The sequence below is a fragment of the Chiloscyllium punctatum genome, chromosome 44 (genome assembly GCF_047496795.1).
Source record: "Chiloscyllium punctatum isolate Juve2018m chromosome 44, sChiPun1.3, whole genome shotgun sequence".
In the NCBI taxonomy this organism is placed as follows: Eukaryota; Metazoa; Chordata; class Chondrichthyes; order Orectolobiformes; family Hemiscylliidae; genus Chiloscyllium; species Chiloscyllium punctatum.
In genome coordinates, this window is record NC_092782.1 from 64,975,102 (window position 1) to 65,000,110 (window position 25,009).

At 43.5% G+C, this 25,009-nt stretch overlaps 1 protein-coding gene across 1 annotated transcript in view; it reads left to right on the forward strand.

Moving 5' to 3' along the window:
• The first annotated feature begins 4,294 nt into the window (after positions 1-4,294).
• LOC140467040 (semaphorin-3E-like) overlaps positions 4,295-25,009 on the forward strand; it is a 313,608-nt gene continuing 292,893 nt past the window's right edge. The window contains exon 1 of the mRNA XM_072563104.1: positions 4,295-4,780. Coding sequence (XP_072419205.1) covers positions 4,666-4,780 — 115 coding nt within the window. The 5' untranslated portion in view covers positions 4,295-4,665. The remainder of the gene's footprint in view (positions 4,781-25,009) is intronic.

The window sequence follows — 25,009 nt, forward strand, 5'->3', positions numbered from 1 at the left end:
ACTGTCTGGGTTATTGGAAAACTAAGTGTGACTAAAATTATCTGATTTCTTGGATTTGACTGTGCTTTCAATCTTGTTGCCATTTAATCTCATTACTTGCAGGTTTGGAACGATAGTATTTCTTAAAATTATCAAGCTTTAATTTATTTGTTTGTGGAACATATGCATCACTAGTTAAAACAGCATTTATTGCCCAGAGGGCATTTGGGAGTTAACCCCACTGCTGTGGGCCTGGAGTCACGTGTAGGCCAAATCAGGGAAGGATGGCAAATTTCCTTCCTTTTTTTTATTAGCAAACTCGGTGGGCTTTCATGACAAACAGCAGTGATCATATGTTCACAGAGAAGACATGCATTTTAGTTCCAGATTTTTGGTGAATTTGCCATGGTGGGGTTGAAACCCACGTCCCCAGAGAATTGACCTGGAGTTCTGGATTACCAGTTCAGTGACATTAGTACTCAGTTACTAGCTCTGTCTGCCACTTACCAATACTGTGCCATTCTATTGGGCAATTATCTCAGTTCTGTCTGAAGTATTTGAAATGGCAGTTGATGTTTATTTAGTACTTTTACCAGAATTATTTTTCTTGAGACAAAAATAAACTGCAGATGCTGGATTTCAAGGTAAACAGGCAGGAGGCTGGAAGAACACAGCAACCCAGCAGCTTCAGGAGGTGGAGACGTCAACTTTTCGGGTGTAACCCTTCCTCAGGGCTGGGGTTGGGTGTGGGGGGAGCTGCAGATAAAGTTGGTGGCAGGGGCAGGGTACTGAGGTGGGCAGAGGTAGAGGATATGACCTGGTTGGTCGATGGACAAATTATTTTTCTTGGAGAAAGTGAGGACTGCAGATGCTGGTGATCAGAGTTGAGAATCTGGCGCTGGAAAAGCACAGCAGGTCAGGCAGCATCCGAGGGGCAGGAGAATTGACATTTCGGGCATAAGTCCTTCATCAGGAATGATGCTTGTGGGTCAGGGCTGAGAGATAAATGGGAGAGGGATGGGTTGGGGGGAGGTAGCTGGGAAAGCGTAAAGTGCACGAAGGTGAGGAAGAAGAGGATAGGCTGGGGAGAGGGGTAGTGGACAGGTCCGGAGGGCGAGGCCGAGTTGGAGGCTTGGGGCTGGGATAATGTGGGAGGACGGGAAATGAGGAAGCTGTTGAAATCCACATTTATCCTCTGTGGTTGTAGGGTCCCAAGGCGGAATATGAGGTGTTCTTCCGACAGGTATCGGGTGGTAATGGTTTGGCCGTGGAGGAGGCCCAGGACCTGCATGTCCTTGACTGAGTGGGTGGGGGGAGTTGAAGTGTTCAGCCACAGGGCGGTGGGGTTGGTTGGTGCAGGTGTTCCAGAGATGTTCTCTAAAACAATCCGCAAGAAGGCATCCTGTCTCCCCAATGTAGAGGAGACGACACTGGGTGCAAAGGATGCAATAGATGACATTGGTGGATGTACAGGTAAATTTCTGACAGATGTGGAAGCGTCCTTTGGGGCCTTGGATGGAGGTGAGGGGGGGGGGGGGGGAGGTGTGGGCACAGGTTTTGCACTTTCTGCAGTGGCAGGGGAAGGTGCTAGGAGTGGGGTGTGGGCTATGGACCTGACGATGGAGTTGCAGAGGGAATGGTCTTTTTGGAATGTTGATAGGAGTGGGGAGGGAAAAATATCTTTAGTGGTGGGGTCCATTTGGAGGTGGCAGAAGTGGCGGAGGATGATGTGATGTATGTGGAGACTGGTTCAGGTTGGAGGTGAGGACCGGGGGAGGGAGTTCTGTTCTTTTGGTGTTGGGAGGGATAGGATTTGAGGGCGGTGGTGCGTGAAGTGGAGAAGATGCACCGGAGGGTGTCAACCACATGGGATTATTATTTTTCTTGCAATTTCTGATTTTTGGCCGACACACTTAAACACATTGTTTGGCATCATCCATAGCTCAAGGAGCTAAATGGTCTACCCCTGCTTCTTAATCATATGTAACTACACCTTCACTTGAGCTGTGTTGTTCACTTCCCAATCTCAGACTGGCTCTGAAATGTCTGGCCTTTAAGCGTTAAGTCCTCTTCAGTCTGTAAAAGGATCTTGTAGTGACTCAACTGATGACTAGATAGTCAAGTACTAATTCATCTGTTAATTTGCCCAAGCACACAGTCACCAGCAAATCATGAGAGTCATTGATGAAGAAATCATTGTGGATTCTTGGTGTCCACATCAGTTTGTTGAATCCAGGACCTATTGATGAAATATGTCTCGAATACTTTGAGAATTTTCTCGAAAGAAGGTGATGTTTCATTTACCTTTTGGCTAACCAACATCACATCTGTGATGTTTCAATTGCAAAGATCAGAATCCTGACACAGTCCCTGCTTGATTCCTGGAAAAGTGTCTCCTCCAGTCATCCCACATCAACTGCAGGCCTCCTGCCTTTAAACATGGCTCTGGAAATGGTGACGTGCTCCCATTCTCGGTCTCAGTGCTTGCTCAAAGCTCTGCGGTTGACTCAGGAATCGGACTTTGCTCCCGGATTGCAGTAGCTGCTCATTGGTAAATCACTGGGTTTGGGTTCGGGTCAGGGTCAGGATTAGGTTAGAGTTAAGATTAGGGTTAGGGTTAGGGTCAGGATTAGGGTTAGGATCAGGGTCAGGATTAGGTTATAGTTAAGACTAGGGTTGGGGTCAGGATTAGGGTCAAGGTCAGGATTAGGGTTAAGGTCAAGGTTCAGATCAGTTAGGGTTACGGTCAGTGTCAGGATTAGGGTTAGGGCTGGGATTTGGATTCAGATCAGGGTCTGGATTAGGGTGATGGTTGAGTCAGTGTCAGGCTTAGGATCAGTATCAGGAATAGGGTTAGGGTTAGGGTCAGGGTCATGGTTAGGGTTAGGGTCAATGTCAGGGTTAGGTTAGGGTGGGGTCAGGATTAGGGTTAGGGTCAGGGTCAGGGTTTGTCCTCTTTTTCCAGTGCCATTGATTATCAAGCCTTTCATTTCACTCTGGCTGCTCCTGGATTCCTCTCCCTAACCAGGGTCGTCCCTGGTTTATTCCATCTTGTGGTAGGAGCTTTTATCTCTTAAGTGACTCTGTACATTTTAACAACAGCCTTTTATTTACAGATGAACACCCCACTCCGTAGTGGATATTCACTAACTTGGAGAGTCTCCTCCAGATATTTTATTTTAATTAACCTGCTTTGATCTGACACACCTGTGGAACAGGTGGGGCCCAAACACAGGCCTCCTTGCCCAGAGCTAGGGGACACTACTATTATCCCATGTGTGCCTCCCTCAGAGACTCTGAGGTCTCACTCCATTCAGAGACCAATGCACAGTTTCTGAGAATGGGATACCATCTTGGTTTTTTTTGAATATCACGTTCCCCAATAGCCAGCAGGAGGGCAGAAAGAGGAATGGATTTCTCTTTAATAACTAAACACTGTGAATGCTGGAGAAACTCAGCAGGTCTGACAGAAAGTGTGGAGAGAGAAACAGAGTGAATGATTCCAAGCCAGTGAGTCTTCTTCAGAATCCTTTATTGCAGAAGTGTACAATTTGCTGATGGCCAAACTTTCTGAGGACAGCTCCTGGGTGGACCTGAATCCCTGACTGTCACCTCAGCTCGATGTGGCTACATTGCCCTCCTTCTTTTTAACCTTAATAATTCTGCACATCTTCAGCATTCCAGCAGCCCTAGATGTCAAAAGTTCATTATGTCAGCAATAAATTCCTGTGACTAGCACCAGGACAAAGAAGATTTCAAACAACAGATGGAAGAGATGTATCCTCCACTAACACTGATGCTGAAAATGATACGAGCCAACCATTAATGCAGAATATATTAGAATGCTTGTCTTTCTGTGCACTGAAAAATGCCAGCAAGCTGCCTGCGATAATTAAAAGGGAACCAAATTCTGTTTGTCATTGTTTTGTTAAACAAAATCTCCATGGATTTGGAGTCAAATGCAAATGATACAAAGGTATTTCAGCTTTACGCAGACCTGATGGTTACAGTTTACTATATAATTAACTGAATTTTCTTCCAAGTATTGGCTACAAAATATTGTCAAAAAATTATGGTTTTAAAAATGTATAAGTGGATCCCACCCTCCTGAGTAAGAAATCATTGAAAACAGATTGGATATTGAAAGTAAATTCTCTTTAAAGATGCTTTGAAGATCTCAAACTAATCTCTCTTTTATTCAATGACCCATAAATGTATCTTGGCGTTCTTCCACGTAACACCAGGGGGCTTGGATCTGGAAGAGAATAGGGAGGATCAGTGTACGGCACGTGTAGTGATTTCTGTGGAGCATAACTTCATCCTTTACTGAGCTCCAGTCTTCAGCACAGCCGACTGCAAACACTGAGCCCTGATGCCTGCAACCACAGAAAAAGACCTCTTGCTTCTAATTAAAGAAGGTGAAAGGTGAATTCAACCTCACTGCTTGGCAAGGCTAAGTCCTGGAAAGTGGAAAGATTTGGGAAAGCATCAGGGAGGAGCTTCTAAATTTGCAGAGGAGCCAGAAAACAGAGGATTAAAATTAAAGGCACTGGTCATTACTGGCAGAACGGCAGTGTTATTCAAGCTGCTTAAGGGAAAAGGGTGTGTGAATGTGAGAGAGAGAGAGAGAATAAAACTGGACTTCAGTTTTCCAAGGAAGAACTGAGAGTCAGAATCTCCAGCAGCATGACCCTGGCTGGCATCACAGTTGCCAGTCTGTTGCTTCTATATGTCCTTACCTTACAGCATTTCCGCTGCTCAGAGAATCCAAGGCATCCAAGACTGCGTCTCTCACATAAAGGTAAGAACACGTGTACCGTCAGAATCAGCAACTGGCTGAATATTTTTGTGGACAAAATCAACTAATATTGTGACATTCTGATACTGACAAGTAAATTTTATTTTGCCTTTACAAACAGTCGTTGCTATCAGATCATTACACAATGCATCTGTTAAAAAGTCAACTTTGGAATTTGTCAAGATTGTTCAAGTAAAAGTTATGGAATTAACATTCACCACTGAAAGATATGATTTCATTTTATGAGTAGAAGGGAGTTTGAATGTTTGCTTTAAGCAGGCATTTGGATTGGAAGAACAGGCATTGTAAGCAGTTAAGAGGATCAACGTTTTTGTGAATCTGCACAATTCATGTTCAAAAACAAAATGAATACATTAATGCATTGAATTTGTCCCAGCTGTTTAATGTAGTATTCTCTTTGAATTGGTATCCTCAAGCATTTTAAGGTTGGCACGATGGCTCAGTGGTTAGCGCTACAGCCTCACCATGCCAGGAACCCGGGTTTGATTCCAGCCTCGGGTGACTGGCTGTGTGGAGTTTGCACATGTTCCCTGTGTCTGTGTGGGTTTCCTCCGGATACTCCGGTTTCCTCCCACAGTCCAAAGATGTGCAGGTCAGGTGGATTAGCCATGGGAATTGCAGGGTTACAGGGTGGAGTGGATCTGGGTGGGATGCTCTTTGGAGGGTTGGTGTTCACTTGATGGCCTGAATGGCTGACTTCCACATTGTAGGAATTCTATGATTTACTGATGAACGGACTGACTCCAGGGGAATGCTTTTCAATTGTTTGGAGTTAGTATATATTTATATTACTTAGTGTCTTTACAAAATAATCCTCCAAATTTATACAAACTAAACATGCTGAAATATAGCGTGGAGCTTCACTTGATAAGTATTAAAATGTAGATCTAGAGAAATAATAATATAATTGTAACTTTGCGATTTTAAGATACTTTGGTAATTAGAACATTGTCAGAGTTCCCAGGAAGTGGGCTTCTAATTTAATTTTTTTGATTTTGTTACTAAATAAGCAGCTGGATCTGGGTCTATTCTGTGCTCATCCCAGAGGGTAGCATTCGGTTCATTGGCCAGGGCATATTTATACATGAAGAAACCTACTCCTGGGTAATATTCTGTCTCCTTCTCAGGAAGAGTGTGTGCAATGATAAAGATTTCCTCACTGTCTGGTGGCAGGAGGTGACTGGGGATTTAGGACTGAAGCTGTAATTTTAAGTGTGATTACAGCTTTCAGTAATTTGAGGATTTATCAGTCCTGACACACTCTCAATCTCTCACCATTATCTGCAGACGGTCACATTATCATTTGGATGAAAATCTGGAGAAACAACCTGGGCCAGGAGGCAGGAGAAGCTATCCTGAGGGTGGGCCTCCCTCTCGATCCCATTGGAATACTCCCTAGCCCAAGCAGACCTCCTGAGACAACACCATGAATTTATACCAGAATAATATCAGGCTGATAGTTTAACAGTAAAATAGGACAATGATTAGATGAGGGGCTTACAGAGGAACGACAGCCCAGATAATATTAGTAAGTATTCCTGTTCCTTCAGGACACACCGCTGATTTTTTTTAACTTCCACTTACTTCCTCCCTCCTCACTATCCAAAGACCCCAGACACACCTTCCAGGTACAGCAGCGACTTATCTGCACTTCATTCAATCTCATCAACTGTATTTGCTGCTCACAATGTGGTCTCTTCAACAATGGTGAACAAAACACAAACTGGATGACAGCTTTGCAGGACACCTATGCTCTGCCTGTAAAAATGACCCTTCTACTTTAGGTACTGGATTAGTGGTGCCGGAAGAGCACAGCAGTTCAGGCAGCATCCAATGAGCAGCAAAATCGACGTTTCGGGTTATTCCTGATGAAGGGCTTTTGCCCGAAACGTCGATTTTGCTGCTCGTTGGATGCTGCCTGAACTGCTGTGCTCTTCCAGCACCACTAATCCAGTATCTGGTTTTCAGCATCTGCAGTCATTGTTTTTACCTGCTACTTTAGTATCCCACCCTGTTCCTTAGCCACCATCTCGGTCTCAGGCTTGTTGCAGTGCTCCAGCTAAACTCAATGCAAGCTGGAAGAGCAACAGCTCACTTTCCATTTGGAAAACCTACAGCCTTCAAGACTCATAATTTTAGGATCTGAGGACCTCTCCCATGTCCTTACCCTCTACCTCACACACCAGGCCTTATCATTACGTTCTGCATTAGTGGTGCTGGAAGAGCACAGCAGTTCAGGCAGCATCCAAGCAGCTTCGAAATCGACGTTTCGGGCAAAAGCTGCCTGAACTGCTGTGCTCTTCCAGCACCACTAATCCAGAATCTGGTTTCCAGCATCTGCAGTCATTGTTTTTAGCCTCTTATCATTACATTGGCTGCTACCACAACCAGCCCATTATCATTTACTAACGGCCCCCATTAGCAACAATTCATTCCCCAAGGTTGACCTTTACCTATTTCTTTGTCTATCCAACTGTTGTTTTCTCTCTCTCTTTGGGCTCCATCTCCACTTTTTGTTTCCTCCTTCCATCACCCCACCATTAGCATATGGACCAACCTTTTCCCAGTTACCAAGGTGACATGATGGCTCAGTGGTTAGCACTACTGCCTCACAGCACCAGGGACCCGGTTCGACACCAGCCTCGGGTGACTGTGTGGAGTTTGCACATTCTCCCCATGTCTGCATGGGTTTCCCCCAGGTGCTCCAGTTTCCTCCCACAGTCCAAAAATGTGTGGTTGGCCATGGAGAATGCAGGGTTATAGGGTAGGGGGATGATTCTAGATGTGATTCTCTTTGGAGGATCGGTGTGGACTTGTTGGGCTGAATGGCCTCTTCCCACACTGTGGGGATTCTATGATCTACTAACAGTTCTGAGGAAGGGTCACTGGACCTGAAAGATTAACTCTGCTTTCTCTCCACAGATGCTATCAGACTTACTGAGTTTCTCCAGCTATTTCTGTTTGTGTGTTTCTGATTTCCAGTATCTGCAATTCTTGCTTCTATCTTTAAGGGCCTCTTGTTGCTTATCCAAGTCTGTATCAAGGAGGGTTGTTTGGAGTGGGCATTTTGCCCAGTTCACTGTAGAAATGCCTTCGGGTTCCTATCTGTACAACAGGCCCTAAAATTAAACATATTCACATAATAAGCAGACCCCACCTGCTGCTAATATACCAGTGGTTTAGAGATTGCTACTGCACAGAAAACCAAGGAGTTCACTTCTAGCCTAACACAGATGGTTGAGATTTTGAGTCATGTTTAAATATGTGGAGGTTCATTGTATTAACTATTTTTAGTTGGCTCCATCTTTAACAGAAGTCAATTAAATTTTCAAAGACACAAAATTAACTTGTTCCTTGCAAGTACATATTCAGCCTGTTACTGATTGACCAGAGTTCCTGCAGCACAATCACAGGATCCAGAATTATCCAAAAATCAATTCACCTGTCCTGAAAACAGAGAATGTTTGTAATATACCACAGGGCTTGGGCATTCAACCATTCCCTCTGGCTGAAAATGCTGAGTGCTATACCATGCAGTATATTTCAGATACAGGCTAGGCTCCCATGCCCACACAGTGCTTTCTGTCTGGTTTTGTACTTCCATTTTTCTCTCCTTTAGAAATCTCCTTTTGATCATTTAGTTAGCGTTTAGTATCATGGTTTCTGCCTTGGGAATTTTGTTTAAGTAAATCTGAAAACTATTGCAATCTTTAATTAATTCTTTCTCAATTGCATATTGCAGGAATAAGGATGAGTATTTTTCAATGAGAAAATTGTAATGTATGAAATAATACAAAATAAACAAAATGCACGTTATGGTTTTTTTTATTACAATGGTATTCAAAGTGTTAAACGTACAATACAATGACACCATCCTTTCTTTGTTCCTGTCAGGTTTATTTTGGAAGTGCACATGCTGCATTGTTTGACTTTGCAGGAGGGATGTAAATCAATGAATTTTTAAAATCTTTTTTTCATAACATAAAGTTTCTCAAAACCTCAATCTATTATCTAATATACTAAACTTCAAACTCCACAGACAGATCATCAACAAAACTGTTACTTCCACCTGTCTCATCCCCAACACTGGTAATACTTCCAGTCATTGGTATTTTACATGCAGCCATCCCTGATAGAACGACCAGAACACTGGACTTGGAGTTGGACACAGGAGCTCAAGGGCTTGTGTGATGCAGTGGTAAAGTCCTTACCTCTGAGCCAGAATGCCTGGTTTCACCCTGCTCCAGAGATGGGCAGATATCTACACAGGATCTCTCCTCAACACAACGAAAGCTCAGGGACAGACAGAGTTAGGATTAGGAATATTTATTTACAGTTAAAGGCTCTCTGTGGCTCTATCCATAATACCTAACCCTATCTCACTCTTTAATCACCAATGGTACTATTCATGACTAATGATCAATGAAACTCTCATCCTTTATCTCCACCACTTCCTCCAGCTGAGTATCACACCCGACACACACATCCCCTTACCTCTGCTGGTTCAACCCCTAAACCCCATATAAAACACACACAGGTGAAGGCAGATACAGAAACTCCATAGGTGTTATGGGTGGAATAATGACTGGGGCACCCTGTCCACAGGGCTCACTGAGATGATCCTTTCGCCATGTTATGACCTGCTGTTTGCTGATCTCTGTCTTCTCTTGGTGCTGCCACTTTCTTGTAGGTTCATATCTGACAAAATCTCTGACTTTATTGTTTAAAACACCTTACCTTACTGCAACAAGGGAGGGAAGTAAACTGGGGTTCTTCAGGTTTGAGGCGTCTTACTGCAGAGGGAAGAGTGGTTCTTCCTTTCCAGAGGCAGGGAGCTCCACGGGTTTCTGGTCAAGCATTCACACCCACCAAGCTGTTCAGTTCCCTGACAACTAATCACAACACTGTCGGCAGACAGATGACCTTTGCCATTAACTACTGGTCAGTGGGATGTTGACCAATCAGTTACTTGTTGCCGGCTGAATCGCTTTCAAAACACACCCTCTGATTGTAGCTCGTCTGCAACAAATGTCCCCGACTCCATTTCTCCCCAACACACACCCAGCCCAACACTAGCACTACCGTAACAAACAACTATGTAAACAACTCTTTCTAAGAGTGTCAGTAACCTGCCTTTAAAAAGCGCAGGAAATCTTTCCATAGTCTTTGGTTTTGCAATTTCATTCCACAATCAAAAATACTAACAAACGTACAAATGAGAATAATGAGAATGTCAATAGATTCAATCGGTTCATGATAAGGAGCTGTGGTGAGGAAGGATCAGGAGGCTAAAGGGAAGCAGTTTGTTAATTTGTCTTTGCTATCTCTTATTTCAGACCAGACTGGCACTGGGGAAGGTCAGTCTCACAGTAAGATGTTTACATGTGCTTTCTAATTGCAATTTAGAGATTTCACCGAAGCAGTGCTCTTTACTGACACACCCGGACTTGGAATTAATTGGAAAATTGATATTAATATTATTTCAAGGCTTACTATATCAGAACACCTTTGGTCAGAACACCTTTTGACTCAAGTAATTCACCTCCCCACCACTGCTGAGTATTTGTAACAAAAAAAATTGTACAGTGGTTCTGGGATAATGCGTGTTTTGACAGCACAATTTGGCTACAACATCATCAAAGAATTAGGGAAAAAATTCTTGGAGAATGTTTACTTCTGTTGGCAATAGCGGGATTCCAGCAGGTACTTTGATTTGCACATTTGCTGATGTCCGTGATAAAACCTCCATACTGTCCCACGCATGCACCAATGTCAGCTGCCAACAGAGCAGCTTTTTCTAAGAGGTACGGTACAGAGAGCAGCTTTCTTAAATTCTTTAAAATGTACTGCATTCAATTGACTTTTGTTTTGTTAATAAATATGATTTCAACCTTCACACAGACTGTGCTATACTTTGCATTAGGCCTTTGGGTGAGTTTTGAGCGATTGTGAGTGATTTTGTTTGCTGCTCTGCCCCTAACCCCACTTTTCCCATAAGCTCCATTATTTATATTAAGTAATTTTCTATTAAGTGCGGTTTTGCAGCAATGTAACTACAGTGTTATGGGAGAACTATCTGTAATTTATAAAATCCACAAACCAGCAGAATTCTGACACCAGCTCGGAATGAATTGCTGATGGGGGAGTCCATTACAAGGGGTCATAGTTTAAGAATATGGGGTAAACCTTTCAGGATGGAGAGGAGGAGAAGTTTCTTCATCCAGAGAGTGGGGGGCCTGTGGAATTCACTTCCACAAAGCAGTTGAGACCCAAATATTACATGTCTTCAAGAAGGAGCACAGCAACAGACCCTTCGGCCCACTGTGTCTATACTGACCATGATGCCACTCTGAACTAATCCCATCTTCCTATATATGGTCCATATCCTTCAATTCTCTGCCTGTTTATGTGTCTGTCTGAATATGTCTTAAACTTTGCTATCATATCTGCTTCTGCTACCTCCCCTGGCTCTACATTCCAGACACCTATCCCCTTCTGCATAAAAAAACCTGCCTCACACATCACCTTTAAACTGCTGCAATAAGATAAAAAATATATTGATGGAATTGCTAGGAATTAAATCATTTTCAGAAAATTAGATATTTTTTAAAAAACGCCAAACACAGAGGGGACAGAAATTTCATTCCAATTTCCCTCCAGATATGAGGTTCCCAGTTCTTGATCCAGCCACCAGATGGAGTTCTGTACAGCAACAGATTAGACATTGACAACAATTTCCCACAGACTCTGGAATCACATCCAGTTCCTCCAAGAGACCCTCACACTCTGGAGGCTCTGGAGAAGCTGCAAAAGTGGTTTACCAAGACATTGCCAGGATTGAGCGTATTATCTATAAGGAGAAGTTGGATAAATTTGGATTGTTTTCACTCGAATGTTGGAGCTTGAAGGGCAACTTGATCGAAGTATATAAAATTATGAGGCATGGATGGAGTGAATAGCCAGAGTCTTTTTTCCAGGATGGAAATGTTAAATATTAGGGGCCGTAAGTTTGAGGTGAGAGGAGGGAAGTTTAAAGGTGATGTGTGAGGCAGGTTTTTTTATGCAGAAGGGGATAGGTGTCTGGAATGTAGAGCCAGGGGAGGTAGCAGAAGGAGATATGATAGCAAAGTTTAAGACATATTCAGACAGACACATAAACAGGCAGAGAATTGAAGGATATGGACCATATATAGGAAGATGGGATTAGTTCAGAGTGGCATCATGGTCAGTATAGACACAGTGGGCCGAAGGGTCTGTTGCTGTGCTCTACCTCCTTCTTGAAAACACATAATATTTGGGTCTCAACTGCTTTCTATGGAAGTGAATTCCACAGGCCCCCCACTCTCTGGATGAAGAAACTTCTCCTCCTCTCCATCCTGAAAGGTTTACCCCATATTCTTAAACTATGACCCCTTGTAATGGACGCCCCCATCAGCAGAAACATCCTTCCTGTGTCTAACCTGTCTGTTCCTGTGAGACGTTTATCGGGTTCGATGCAATCCTTCGTCATTCTTTTAAACTCTCATAAACACAATCCTAACCAATTAAATCTTTCCCCAGTCAGTCCTGCCATCCCAAGAATCAGTTTGATATATTTTTGCTGCACTCCCCTACAGCAAAAGGTAGAAGACAGAGGGTGGTGGTGGAGGATTGTTCTTCAGACTGGAGGCCTGTGGCCAGTGGAGTGCCACAAGGATCTGTTTTCCCTGGAGCGTTGGAGGCTGGGGGGATAACCTGATAGAGGTTTATAAAATCATGAGGGACATGGATAGGATAAATAGACAAAGTCTCTTCCCTGGGGTAGGGGAGTCCAGAATTAGAGGACATAGGTTTAGGGTGAGAGGGGAAAGATATAAATTCAGACTTAAGGAGCAACGTTTTCACACAGAGGATGGTGTGTGTATGGAATGAGTTGCCAGAGGAAGTAGTGGAGGCTGGTATGATTGCAACATTTAAAAGTCATCTGGATGGGTACATGAATTTGGAGGGATATGGGCTAAGTGCTGGCAGGTGGGACTAGATTGGGTTGGGATATCTGATAGGCATGGACAAGTTGGACCAAAGGGTCTGTTTCTGTTCTGTACATCTCTATGACTCTAAGAGGGATGATCTGCCATGCATTTGTCCATTCAGCCTGTCCAAATCACACTACATTATCTCTGCATCCTCCTCACAGCTCACCCTCCCACCCAGCTTTGTGTCACCTGCAAATTTTGAGAGATTATGTTAAGTTCCTTCAACTAAATTATTAGCATACATTGTGAATAGCTGTGGTCCTAGTACTGATCCCTGTGGTACCCAATGAGGTTAGGTGAAGGCAATGGCCTGGTGGTATTATCATTAGACTATTAATCCAGAGACCCAGGTAATGTTCTGGGGTCCCAGGTTCAAATCCTGCCAGGGCAGATGATGGAATTTGAATTCAGTAAAAATCCTGGATTAAGAATCTAATGATGACCATGAATCCATCGCCAATTGCCAGGGAAAACCCATCTGATTTACTAATATCCTTTCAGAAAGAAAATTGCCATCCTCACCCGGTCTGGCCTACATGTGAGGCCAGACACACAGCAATGTGGTTGACTCTTAACTACGCTCTGGGCAATAATTGCTGGTCCAGCCAGCGATACCCTGATCCTGTGAATATATAAAATAACATCACTGTGTGCCATTCAGAAAAATGACCATTTATTCCTGCTAACCAATTTTCTGCCAATCTCAATGCACAACCCTCCACTCACATGTATTTTATTTTTACACATCAATCTCTTATGTGGGACTTTGACCTTTTGAAAGTCCAAATAAACCATATCCACTGTCTTCCCTCATCAACTCTATTAGTTACATTCTTAAAGAATTCTGGTAGATTTGTCAAGCATGATTTCTATTTTGGAATCTGCCACTGATTGCTATGTGCTCTGCAATGAAATCCTTGATAATGGAACAGGTTTATTTGGAAGCACTAGCCTTTGGAGCGCTGCTCCTTCATCAGGTGGTTGTGGAGTATAAGATCATAAGACATAAAATTTATAGCAAAAGGTTACAGTGTGATTCCACTGAAATTATATATTGTAAAAGACCTGGATTGTTTGTTAAGTCTTTCATCTTTTAGAATGACTACTTTGGTTCCAGTTCTTTCATATGTAATTCCCAGAACATTTTTTTAGAGTTACACTCTCAAGTGAACTTTAACAATAAGTGCCATGTCAGCCCAGATAATGCATTGAAGGTGTGAGGTGCCCTGTGTGAGGCTGTTTGTGCCTCAATGTTCAGACTGATTTGATTTCTATAAAAGACATTTACAGAATCTTACATGGATTCATACAGTTTTTGAGCAAAATAAAATGTAATTCTACACATACAAATTCACCCCACAAATTATATATGTGATTGCATGTGGGTGTGTGTGTATGTGGGGGAGTGGGTTTGAGTGTCTGTGAGAGAGTGCATGTATAAGTGAGAGTGTAAAGAGGTATAAGTCTGTGTGTGTGGGTGTATGGTGCAGTGGGGTCACCTGTAGTGTGACATGAACCCAAGGTCCCAGTTGAGGCCATCCCCATGGGTACCGAACTTGGCTATCACTGTGCGTTGTTGCCTGTCCCGAAGTCCGCCTTGGAGGATGGTCACCCGAAGGTCCGAGGTCAAATGTCCTGGGCCACTGAAGTGCTCACCAACTGAGAGGGAACACTCCTGTCTGTTGATTGTTGTGCAGTGAAAAATTCATCCATTGCTGTAGTCTCTGCTTGGTCTCGCCAATGTACCATGACTCAGGGCATCCTGAGTGTATGAGATAGACAACATTGGCTGAGTCACATGGGTACCTGCTGTGTACTTGGTGGGTGGTGTCCCCACATGTAATGGTGGTATCCGTGTCGACAGTCTGACATTCAGTGTCTGTCGTGACCAGGTTGTATGATGTTGTTCTGAAAGCCAGGCAGTTTGCTACAAACAATGATCTGTTTGAGGTTTGATGGTTGTTTAAAGGCAAAAAGTGGAGGTGGGGGGGAAGGTCTTGGTGAGGTGCTTATCCTCGTTGATAATGTGTTGCAGGCTGTGAAGAACATGTTGTAGATTTTCCTCAATCATCTCATGCACCAACTCTACAGCAGGCGCCATAACCTTGAAATTAAGATGGAGTCTACACTCTCAGCCTGCGCTCAGGATACAGCAGTACAGTTGTGGGACATTGCCAAACAGGCAAGGTGACAAAACTACACCATGTACATGCACACCAAGAACAAGAAACTGGAGAAAATTGGCATCACCACCAGCAGTAGTAAAGCCCAGCCTGGCACCAAAGTAGACAATGTTATCACCGCGGGGAAGTCGATCATCAACTTATTGGACCACACCCTTCAACTGGAAGAGATTAAAGTTCTTAGCGGTGGTCTCTAATTTCTGCCCCACTACCAAAATGGACCCCATGGGTCTTGCAGCGGACACTGAGGAATTAATCAGATGAATGAGACTCCGGGAATTCTTTCAAGATGCCAGCTGTGATCCCAGTGACCCCACTAACGAACCTGAACAGTCATCACAGGGATCTGTACAGGAGCAACCAAAGAAGGAGTCAACTTGGACCTCACCGGAGGGCCGCTGCCCTGGGCATAAATGCTCAAACCGTTAGGAAATATATAAATGCCAGATTCATCAGCCGTACCCATAAGGTAGAGCAGAACATCACCCATTCACAGCGCAATGCCATCCAGGCTCTCAAAACCAATCACAACATTGTCATCAAACCAGCAGATAAAGGAGGAGCCATCGTCATACAGAATTGAAGAGATTATTGCAAGGAAGTGTACCGACAACTGAATAACCAGGAACACTACAGGCAACTACCAGGCTGATCCGACCAAAGAGCACACCCGTGAACTAAACACATTGATCAGGACTTTGGATCCAGTCCTTCAGAGTTCCTTATGCACAATCATCTCACATACTTCTCGTGTAGGTGACTTCTTCTGCCTTCCGAAGAAACACAAAGCCAACACACCGGGACGTCCCATCATATCAGGCAATGGGACCTTGTGTGATAACCTCTCTGGGTATGTTGAAGGCATCTTGAAACCCATTGTACAGAGGATCCCCAGCTTCTGTCGCAACACTACAGATTTCTTACAGAAACTCAGCACCCATGGACCAGTCAAACTGGGAACATTCCTCATCACAATGGATGTTTCAGCACTCTTCACCAGCATCCCCCACAATGACGGCATCGCGGCAACAGCCTCTGCACTCAACACCAACAAGTGCCAATCTCTGAGCACCATCCAACAACTCATCCGCTTTATCCTCGACCACAACATTTTCATCTTTGACAACCAGTTCTTCATCCAGACGCATAGAGCAGCCATGGGGACCAAATTTGCACTCCAATATGCCAACATTTTTATGCACAGGTTTGAACAAGACTTCTTCTGTATGCAGGATCTCCAACCAACACTATACACCAGATACATTGATGACATTTTCTTCCTCTGGACCCATGGTGAGGAGTCATAAAACTACACAGTGACATCAAGAAGTTTCATCCCACCATCAAACTCACCATGGACTTCAGTCCTGATGAAAGGCTTTTGCCCGAAACGTCGATTTTCCTACTCCTCGGATGCTGCCTGACCTGCTGTGCTTTTCCAGTACCACTCTAATCTATTCTCTTGTATCTATCTTATTCTTGGACACATGCATCTCCATCAAGGATGGATACCTCAGCATCACACTCTACCACAAACCCACGGATAACCTCACGATGCTGAACTTCTCCAGCTTCCACCCGAAACATATTAAAACAGTCTTCCCCTATGGACAAGCCCTACGCAGACACAGGATCTGTTCAGATGAGGAGGAACATGATGGGCACTTGGAAATACTCAAGGATATCCTTTATAAGAATGGGGTATGATGCTCAACTCATCGACCGCCAGTTCCAACGTGCGAGAAACTGTAATGACCTCCTCAGGAGACCGACATGAGCTGCAACCAAAGGGTAGCCTTCGTTGTTCAGTACTTCCCAGGAGCTAATAAACAATGCCATGTTCTTCACCAAGACCTTCCCCACACCCCCACTTCTCACCTTTAAATAACCATCAAACCTCAAACAGTTCATTGTAGCAAACTGCCCAGCTTTCAGGACAATACTATACAACCTTGTCATGGCAGATGCCGCAAGACACGGACACCACCATTACACATGAGGACACCACCCACCATGTACACAGCAGGTACCCATGTGACTCGGCCAACGTTGTCTACTCATACACTGCAGGCAAGGATGCCCTGAGTCATGGTACATTGGCGAGACCAAGCAGAGACTGCAGCAATGGATGAATTTTTCACCGCACAACAATCAACAGACAGGGGTATTCCCTCCCAGTTGGGGAACACTTCAGCGGGCTGGGACATTCGACCTCGGACCTTCGGGTGACCGTCCTCCAAGGTGGACTTCGGGACAGGCAACAGCGAAAGGTGGCCGAGCAGAGGCTGATAGCCAAGTTCGGTACCCATAGGGAGGGCCTCAACAGGGACCTTGGGTTCATGTCACACTACTGGTGACCCCACTATACTACACACACGCACACGCGCACACACACACACTCCTACTGACCCTTACACTTGTTTGACCCTCTGTCATACGCTCACGCATACACACCCACACTTACACACCCCCTTCTCACAGACTTATATCCCTTTTTACCACACACTTTCTCTCTCTCTCTCTCTCACAGACACTCATAAACTCCGTCACATGTGTACACACACGTTTGTGATGTGAATTTGTACGTGCAGAATAGAACATAGAACATAGAACAATACAGCACGGAACAGGCCCTTCGGCCCACGATGTTGTGCCGAACATTTGTCCTAGCTTAAGCACCCATCCATGTACCTATCCAATTGCCGCTTAAAGGTCACCAATGATTCTGACTCTGTCACTCCCACAGGCAGCGCATTCCATGCCCCCACCACTCTCTGGGTAAAGAACCTACCCCTGACATCCCCCCTATACCTTCCACCCTTCACCTTAAATTTATGTCCCCTTGTAACACTCTGTTGTACCCAGGGAAAAAGTTTCTGACTGTCTACTCTATCTATTCCCCTGATCATCTTATAAACCTCTATCAAGTCACCCCTCATCCTTCGCCGTTCCAATGAGAAAAGGCCTAGCCCTCTCAACCTATCCTCGTACTACCTATTCTCCATTCCAGGTAACATCCTGGTAAATCTCCTCTGCACCCTCTCCAAAGCTTCCACATCTTTCCTAAGATGAGGCGACCAGAACTGCACACAGTACTCCAAATGTGGCCAAGGTCCTATACAGAATTTTGCTCAATAACTGCATGAATCCATGTAAGATTCTGTAAATCCCTTTTTTAGATTAGAATCAGTCTGAACATTGTACCACAGACAGCCTCACATAGGGCACCTCACACTTTCAATGCATTATTTGAGACGACATGGCACCTATTGTTAAAGTTCACTTGGGAATGCAACCAAAAAAAGTTCTGGAATTCACATATGAAAGAACTAAACCAACATGGTCATTCTAAAAGATGACAGTCTCAGCAAACAATCGAGGTCTTCTTCAATATATAATTTCAGTTGCATCACATTGTAAACTTTCACTGTAAATTCAGTGTCTTACAATCTTATTCTCTACAACTACCTGATGAAGGAGCAGCGCTCCAAAAGCTAGTGCTTCCAATTAAACCTGTTGGACTATAAGCTGGTGTTGTGTGATTTTTAATTTTGTACACCCCAGTCCAACAGCGGCATCTCCAAATCTTGATAACGGACGTTTGCATCTTTCCCACTACTGACTTCAGACTTACTGGTCTTTTAATTCCCTGTTTTCTCTCTCACCCCCTTTTTAAATAGTGGGGTTGCATTAGCTACTCTCAATTTGTAGGAACTGTTCCAGAGTCTAAATATCATTAAAGGCAGACTGCAACTTTTTTAAAAAAGCAATTATATTCTGGGATGCCTGCATTTTGCGGTCAAGTCTTGACCCTTGCATTATCAAACGTGACATTTCTTGCAAGATCGGTTCAGAGTGTGTTTAATGAATGATTAGATTAATCTCTTTTTAACATGTTTGGGCAGGCAAAATTTCAATATCTTCAAAAGTTTTATCAAAATGCTGGAATACTGTGGAGGTCAGTTACAAATCTGCAATATCTTTAAAGAATTGCTAAACGTTATCAATAATCCTATAGCTGGTGCAGTGCCAATGCTTTGTACTGAATATAAATTGTGCAATGGAACCAGTCTCCTTCTGGCTTAAACACATCCAGAATGGAGTTTGCACTGCTACAGAGTAGTACTGAGTGATAACTAACCAGCCTTATCTTCTATGCTCCCTCAACCATCACCTGTTAAAAATATGTCATGTTATTGTTGATGGTTTGAGAATTCTTAATTTAATGAAAGATAAATCATTGTCATCCAGATGGCTCATTCTTGAAAAAAACATTTGTACACAGCCATTGTCACCAACCAATTTTCATCGATAATTTGCCATTCGTACTAGGCAACTTTTTCATTAGTCTCATTTAGGATAGATCTTCCACTCTCATATGTCTCCAACATTGTTTCCTGATCTCCTTCACTATTGAGAAGAAATAACACATTTTGTTACGTTTTCCAGCATTTATGGAACACGCTGGAAAATTCCTAGTATTTGTAGTGTCACAAACACTGAGTGAAACTGCACAAAAAGAGCGAAAGATGAAGGGCCAAGCATGGAGTGGGCAACTGATCATCAGGCTCTCTCTAGCAAAGCGTGTGAGATCCAATTTAACTCAGTAATGTAAAGATTCCTCCAGTTCAAAATCACAACAGATTTACCTTTAGAACTTTAAGCACCTTAGAACATATAGGATTTTTACACGTGTACCATGTGGTTTCAATGATACCTTTCCAATATTGGTGGGTACCCATTATTTCCCGTATCTGTGTATAAATTGAAGGTCTTATTCTGATATATTTTCAGTTGCACCAAGCCTACAATGTCTCTTCAGTCCAAAAGTTGAAAAATTGGAAAATTGAGGGATCAAATGAATCAGGATTATTTGGTGTATTTTTTTCCGAATAAAACAGGCAAATAAAGTTTATTTGACATTATTTTGTGGTGGTAGTTGATTGTGGGACAAAGTTTGGGTATAGGATTGTTCTAAAGATAATAGAGACCTTTTTAAATCAATTGGTGAAATCAGATCATGTTAACCTGAGACCGAAACAGGGTAACAGTGACTCATTCACGTTGACATGGCTGGTGCCAGAGGCAAGGCCGGTGGAGCATGACAAGGCAAATATATAAAATTTTTTGTGAGCCAGGAGCATTCAGGGGTAACACTAAGGAAACCTCTAGGCTTCATCTGGACAGGGATTCCATGTGTGTTCCCCAAACCCAACACCCCAGCTGCCAGCTGATGGGAACTGTTATGAGCTGCTCCCTGCCAGAGTGCTGCCACATCCAGAGCTGTGAGCATTAATCTGGGCCCCATCTCACCTGGTGCTGATCCGGACAAACACATTATGGACTTTGATGTCTTCCTGTCCATGAGTTAAAATTCAGGTCAACTTGTCACTTTGTTTGATGCTCCATGATATTGGAAGCAGAAATCAGATTGAGGATTAATTTGCATCTTTCTGTATCATAATATGGCAGGAAGAGTGAAACAATGGGGTGTTGATATGTAAATTACCAATAGTTCAAACACTTTCTTGGAGCTTGTGACTTAATGTTCAGACAGGACAGGAAGGGAAGTAAAGAGGGGGGTTGGAGTTGCATTGCTGGTCAGGGACGCTATCACGGCTGTGCTAAAGGAGGACACTGTGGTGATCTTGGGTAGTGAGGCATTGTGGGTGGAGCTGAGGAATAAGAAGGGTGCAGTTACATTGCTGGGGCTGTATTACAGATCTCCCAACAGTGAGCGTGAGGTAGAAAAACAAATATGTAACAGATTATGAATAGATATAGAGGCAATAGGATAGTGGTGATGGGAGATTTTAATTTTTCCAATATTGACTGGGATACACTTAGTGACAGAGGTCTGGATGGGGCAGAATTTGTAAGAAGCATCTAGGAGAGTTTTCTAGAGCAGTATGTCAATAGTCCAACGAGGGAAGGGACCATATTGGACCTGGTACTCGGGAATGAGCCAGGCCAGGTGGCAGGAGTTGCGGTGGGGGATTTATTTGGGAACAGTGACCACAATTCTGTAAATTTTAGAATATTCATAGACAAAGAAGAGAGTGGTCCTAAGGGAAGAGTACTAAACTGGGCCAAGGCTAATTATATCAAAATTAGGCAGGAGCTGGGAAATTTGGACTGGACACAGCTATTTGAAGGGAAGTCCACATTTGAGATCTGGGAGGCTTTCAAAGATAGGTTAAAGATAGCGCAGGTTAGACATGTCCCGTTGAAGGCAAAAGATAGGAAGGGCAAGATTCGTGAACCGTGGATGACAGGAGAAATTGTACGACTAGTCGAGAGGAAAAGGGAAACATAAATAAGGTCTAGGCAGCTAAGAACAGAACGGGCCCTGGAGGAATATTGGAAGAGTAGTACAATTATTAAACGAGGAATCAAGTGGGCTAAAAGGGACCATGAAAGGGCTTTAGCGAACAGAATTAAGCAGAATCCGAAAGCATTTTATTTTTATATAAGAAGCAAGTGGGTAACTAGAGAAAGGATTGGTCCACTAAAGGATAATGAAGGAAGGCTGTGTATCGAACCTGAGAGAATGGGTGAGATTCTGAATGATTACTTTGCATCAGTGTTCACTAAGGAGAAGAATATGATGAATCTTGAGATTAGAGATACAAGTTTGATTAGTCTGGATCACATTGACATAAGTAGGGAAGATATGTTGGGTAGGCTAGAGGTTATTAAGGTGGACAAATCCCCAGGACTGGATGGGATCTATCCCAGGTTGTTGAAGGAGGCGAGAGAGGAAATAGCTGGGGCCCTGACAGATATCTTTGTGGCATCCTTAAATACAGGTGAGGTGCCAGGGGTCTGGAGGTATGCTCATGTTGTCCCCCTGTACAAGAAGGGTAGTAGGGATATTCCGGGTAACTACAGACCAGTGAGCCTGACCTCGGTGGTGGGAAAGTTGCTGGAGAAGGTACTGAGGGATAGGATCTATTTATATTCAGAAAGGAATTGGCTTATCAGTGATAGCCAACATGGTTTTGTGTGGGGAAGATCGTGCCTTACCAACTTAATAGAGTTCTTTGAGGAAGTGACCAAGTTGTTCGATGAAGGAAGGGCTGTTGGTGTCATATACATGATCTTTAGTAAGGCATTTGATAAGATGCCCCATGGTAGACTAATGGAAAAAGTGATGTGCAGGGTGTTCTAGCTAGGTGGAAAAAGAACTGGTTGAGCAACAGGAGACAGAGAGTAGTAGTTGAAGGGAGTTTCTCGAAATGGAGAAGGGTGACCAGTGGTGTTCCGCAGGGGTCAGCGTTGGGATCATTGTTGTTTGTAATATTCATAAATGATCTGGAAGAGGGCACTGTTGGTATGATCAGCAAGTTTGCAGATGACACGAGGATTGGTGGAGTAGCAGAAAGCATAAGGGACTGTCAGAGAATACAAGAGAATATAGATAGACTGGGCAGCACGGTGGCAAAGTGGTTAGCATTGCTGCCTCACAGCACCAGAGACCCGAGTTCAATTCCTGCCTCCGGCAACTGTCTGTGTGGAGTTTGCACATTCTCCCCGTGTCTGCGTGGGTTTCCTCCGGGTGCTCCAGTTTCCTCCCACAGTCACAAAAATGTGCAGGTTAGGTGAATTGGCTATGCTAAATTGCCTGTAGTGTTAGGTGAAGGGGTAAATGTCGAGGAATGGGTCTGGGTGGGTTGCTCCTCGGAGGGTCAGTATGGACTTGTTGGGCTGAAGGACCTGTTTCCACACTGTAAGTAAGCTAATCTAATCTATACTGGAGAGTTGGGCGGAAAAGTGGCAAATGGAGTTCAATCCAGAAAAATGTGAGGTGATGCATTTAGGCAAGTCTAATTCTAGTGCAAATTATACAATGAATGGAAGAGCCTTGGGAAAAGTTGATGGGCAGAGAGATCTGGGAGTGCAGATTCATTGTACCCTGAAGGTTGCTGCACAGGTGGAGAGAGTGGTCAAGAAGGAATATAGTATGCTTGCCTTCATTGGACGGGGTATTGAGTATAAGACCTGGCAAGTCATGTTAAAATTGCACAAGACATTGGTTTGGCTGCATTTAGAATACTGTGTACAATTCTGGTTGCCACATTATCAAAAGGATGTGGACACTTTGGAGAGGGTGCAGAGAAGGTTTATGAGGATGTTGCCTGGAATGGAAGGTGCTAGCTATGAAGAGTGGTTGAGTAGGTTAGGTTTATTTTCATTAGAAATAAGGAGATTGAGGGGGGACCTGATTGAGGTTTACAAAATCATGAAGGGTATAGACAGAGTGGATAGAGACAAGCTTTTTCCCAGGGTGAAGGATTCAATAATGAGAGGTCACGCTTTCAAGGTGAGAGGTGGAAAGTTTAAGGGGGATACATGCAGAGGGTGGTGGGCGTCTGGAACGCATCGCCAGCAGAGGTGGTAGAGGCAGGCATGGTAGATTCATTTAAGATGCGTCTGGACAAATGCATGAGTAGGTGGGGAGCAGAGGGATACAGATGCTTAGGAATTGGGCGACAGGTTTAGAGAGTACATTTGGATCGGCTCAGGCTTGGTGGGCCGAAGGGCCTGTTCCTGGGCTGTAAGTTTTCTTTGTTCTTTTGCACGTATAAAATACACTTTGTACCAGTTGCACCATGATAAGGAGTTATTCTGCACTGGGTGTAGTTCAACTCAAGAATCAATTGTCAAGACGCTTTGGTCCTCCCAAAACTGAAAAATTAGGAATAAATGTAATATTTGAAACACAATAAATATTGATGTTACTGCATCCAAACACTCCTTCTAAGGTGAGTTATGTAGAGTTTGATATATTTCTGCAGAGTGCCCATGATATATGGTGGAGAGATCATTGGTAACAGTGTATCCAAAGCTTCACTTCCAGGACATTACAGTCCAGGTAGAAAGTTCTGACTGTGCACTTACAAAGGTTCTGAGATTTAGCTGCATCATTCTCATGCTGAGGGTAATGTGAAGGCCAGCTTTCTACTTGATCCAGAATGACTCCTTTTCAGAACTCAAATTCAGCAGAAGAATCAGAGCAGACTTGAAACAATAACTCTGTTTCTCTCTCTATGCATACTTTCAGACCTGCTGAGTTTCTTCAACATTCTCTGTTTGTTCCAGCATGTGTAGTATTTTAGCCTCCTTCTGCACCATAACCATTCTGTGATTCTGTGAAATTATGTTGAGATCAACCTAAAGAAGCAAAAGATTATTAGTTGGTTATGAAACCCTGATTTTAACTTGGGGTAACTTGAGGTGATGCTAATATAATGGAAATTTCCTCAGACTGAGACAGATTTTACTTTTCAGGTTTTGGTGCCATTGTCCAGGCCAGTGTGAAACAATGTCAGTGGCTGAGCTATCAGTGAGGAGTGATCCCTGTCAGGAAAGTGGTGAAGGACAGGCCCAGAGCAGACAGTGGGAGATCCACCAAGGACAAAGGAGTTATGAGGCAGCCAGGATTAGAATCAACCCTTACCCTTCAGTTGTTGAAAATGCTGAAAGTAAACAAATCTGACAAGATGAAAATACTTTCTTTGACGCAGCCTTGACCTGCCTTCATGTATGGCTTTATTATGCCCCTGACAAGGAGCTGCCTGGGTTACGTTATCACATTAAAAGCCCCTTTAACAAAGATATTTGGTTTTATTTGAGGGGAAGGGAGGGTGGTTCTTTATATTAATATCACACCATTTCCAGCTGGATGAAATCACCGTTTTGATTTTCATAGAATAACCATATTCATCTGAATGATTGTGTTCTGAGAGATGTTGAAATATTTGTCATTTTTTCTTTGCTTTTGATTTTAAATTGCCAATGAGGAGCCTAGTCAAGAGCAGATTATTTTAGAAACACTGGTTCATTTCTCACTGTCAGCGGATCCATGAATATAAATTTATTCTGTGGAATATTATATGTTTGTTTGGCAAGCTATGGAGAACAATCTAAACAGTGTTCCTGGACAGAGTCCAACATACATCAGAAGAGACTGTTCGCTGCCCTTATATATGGGACATCAGAGAGATGTGAGC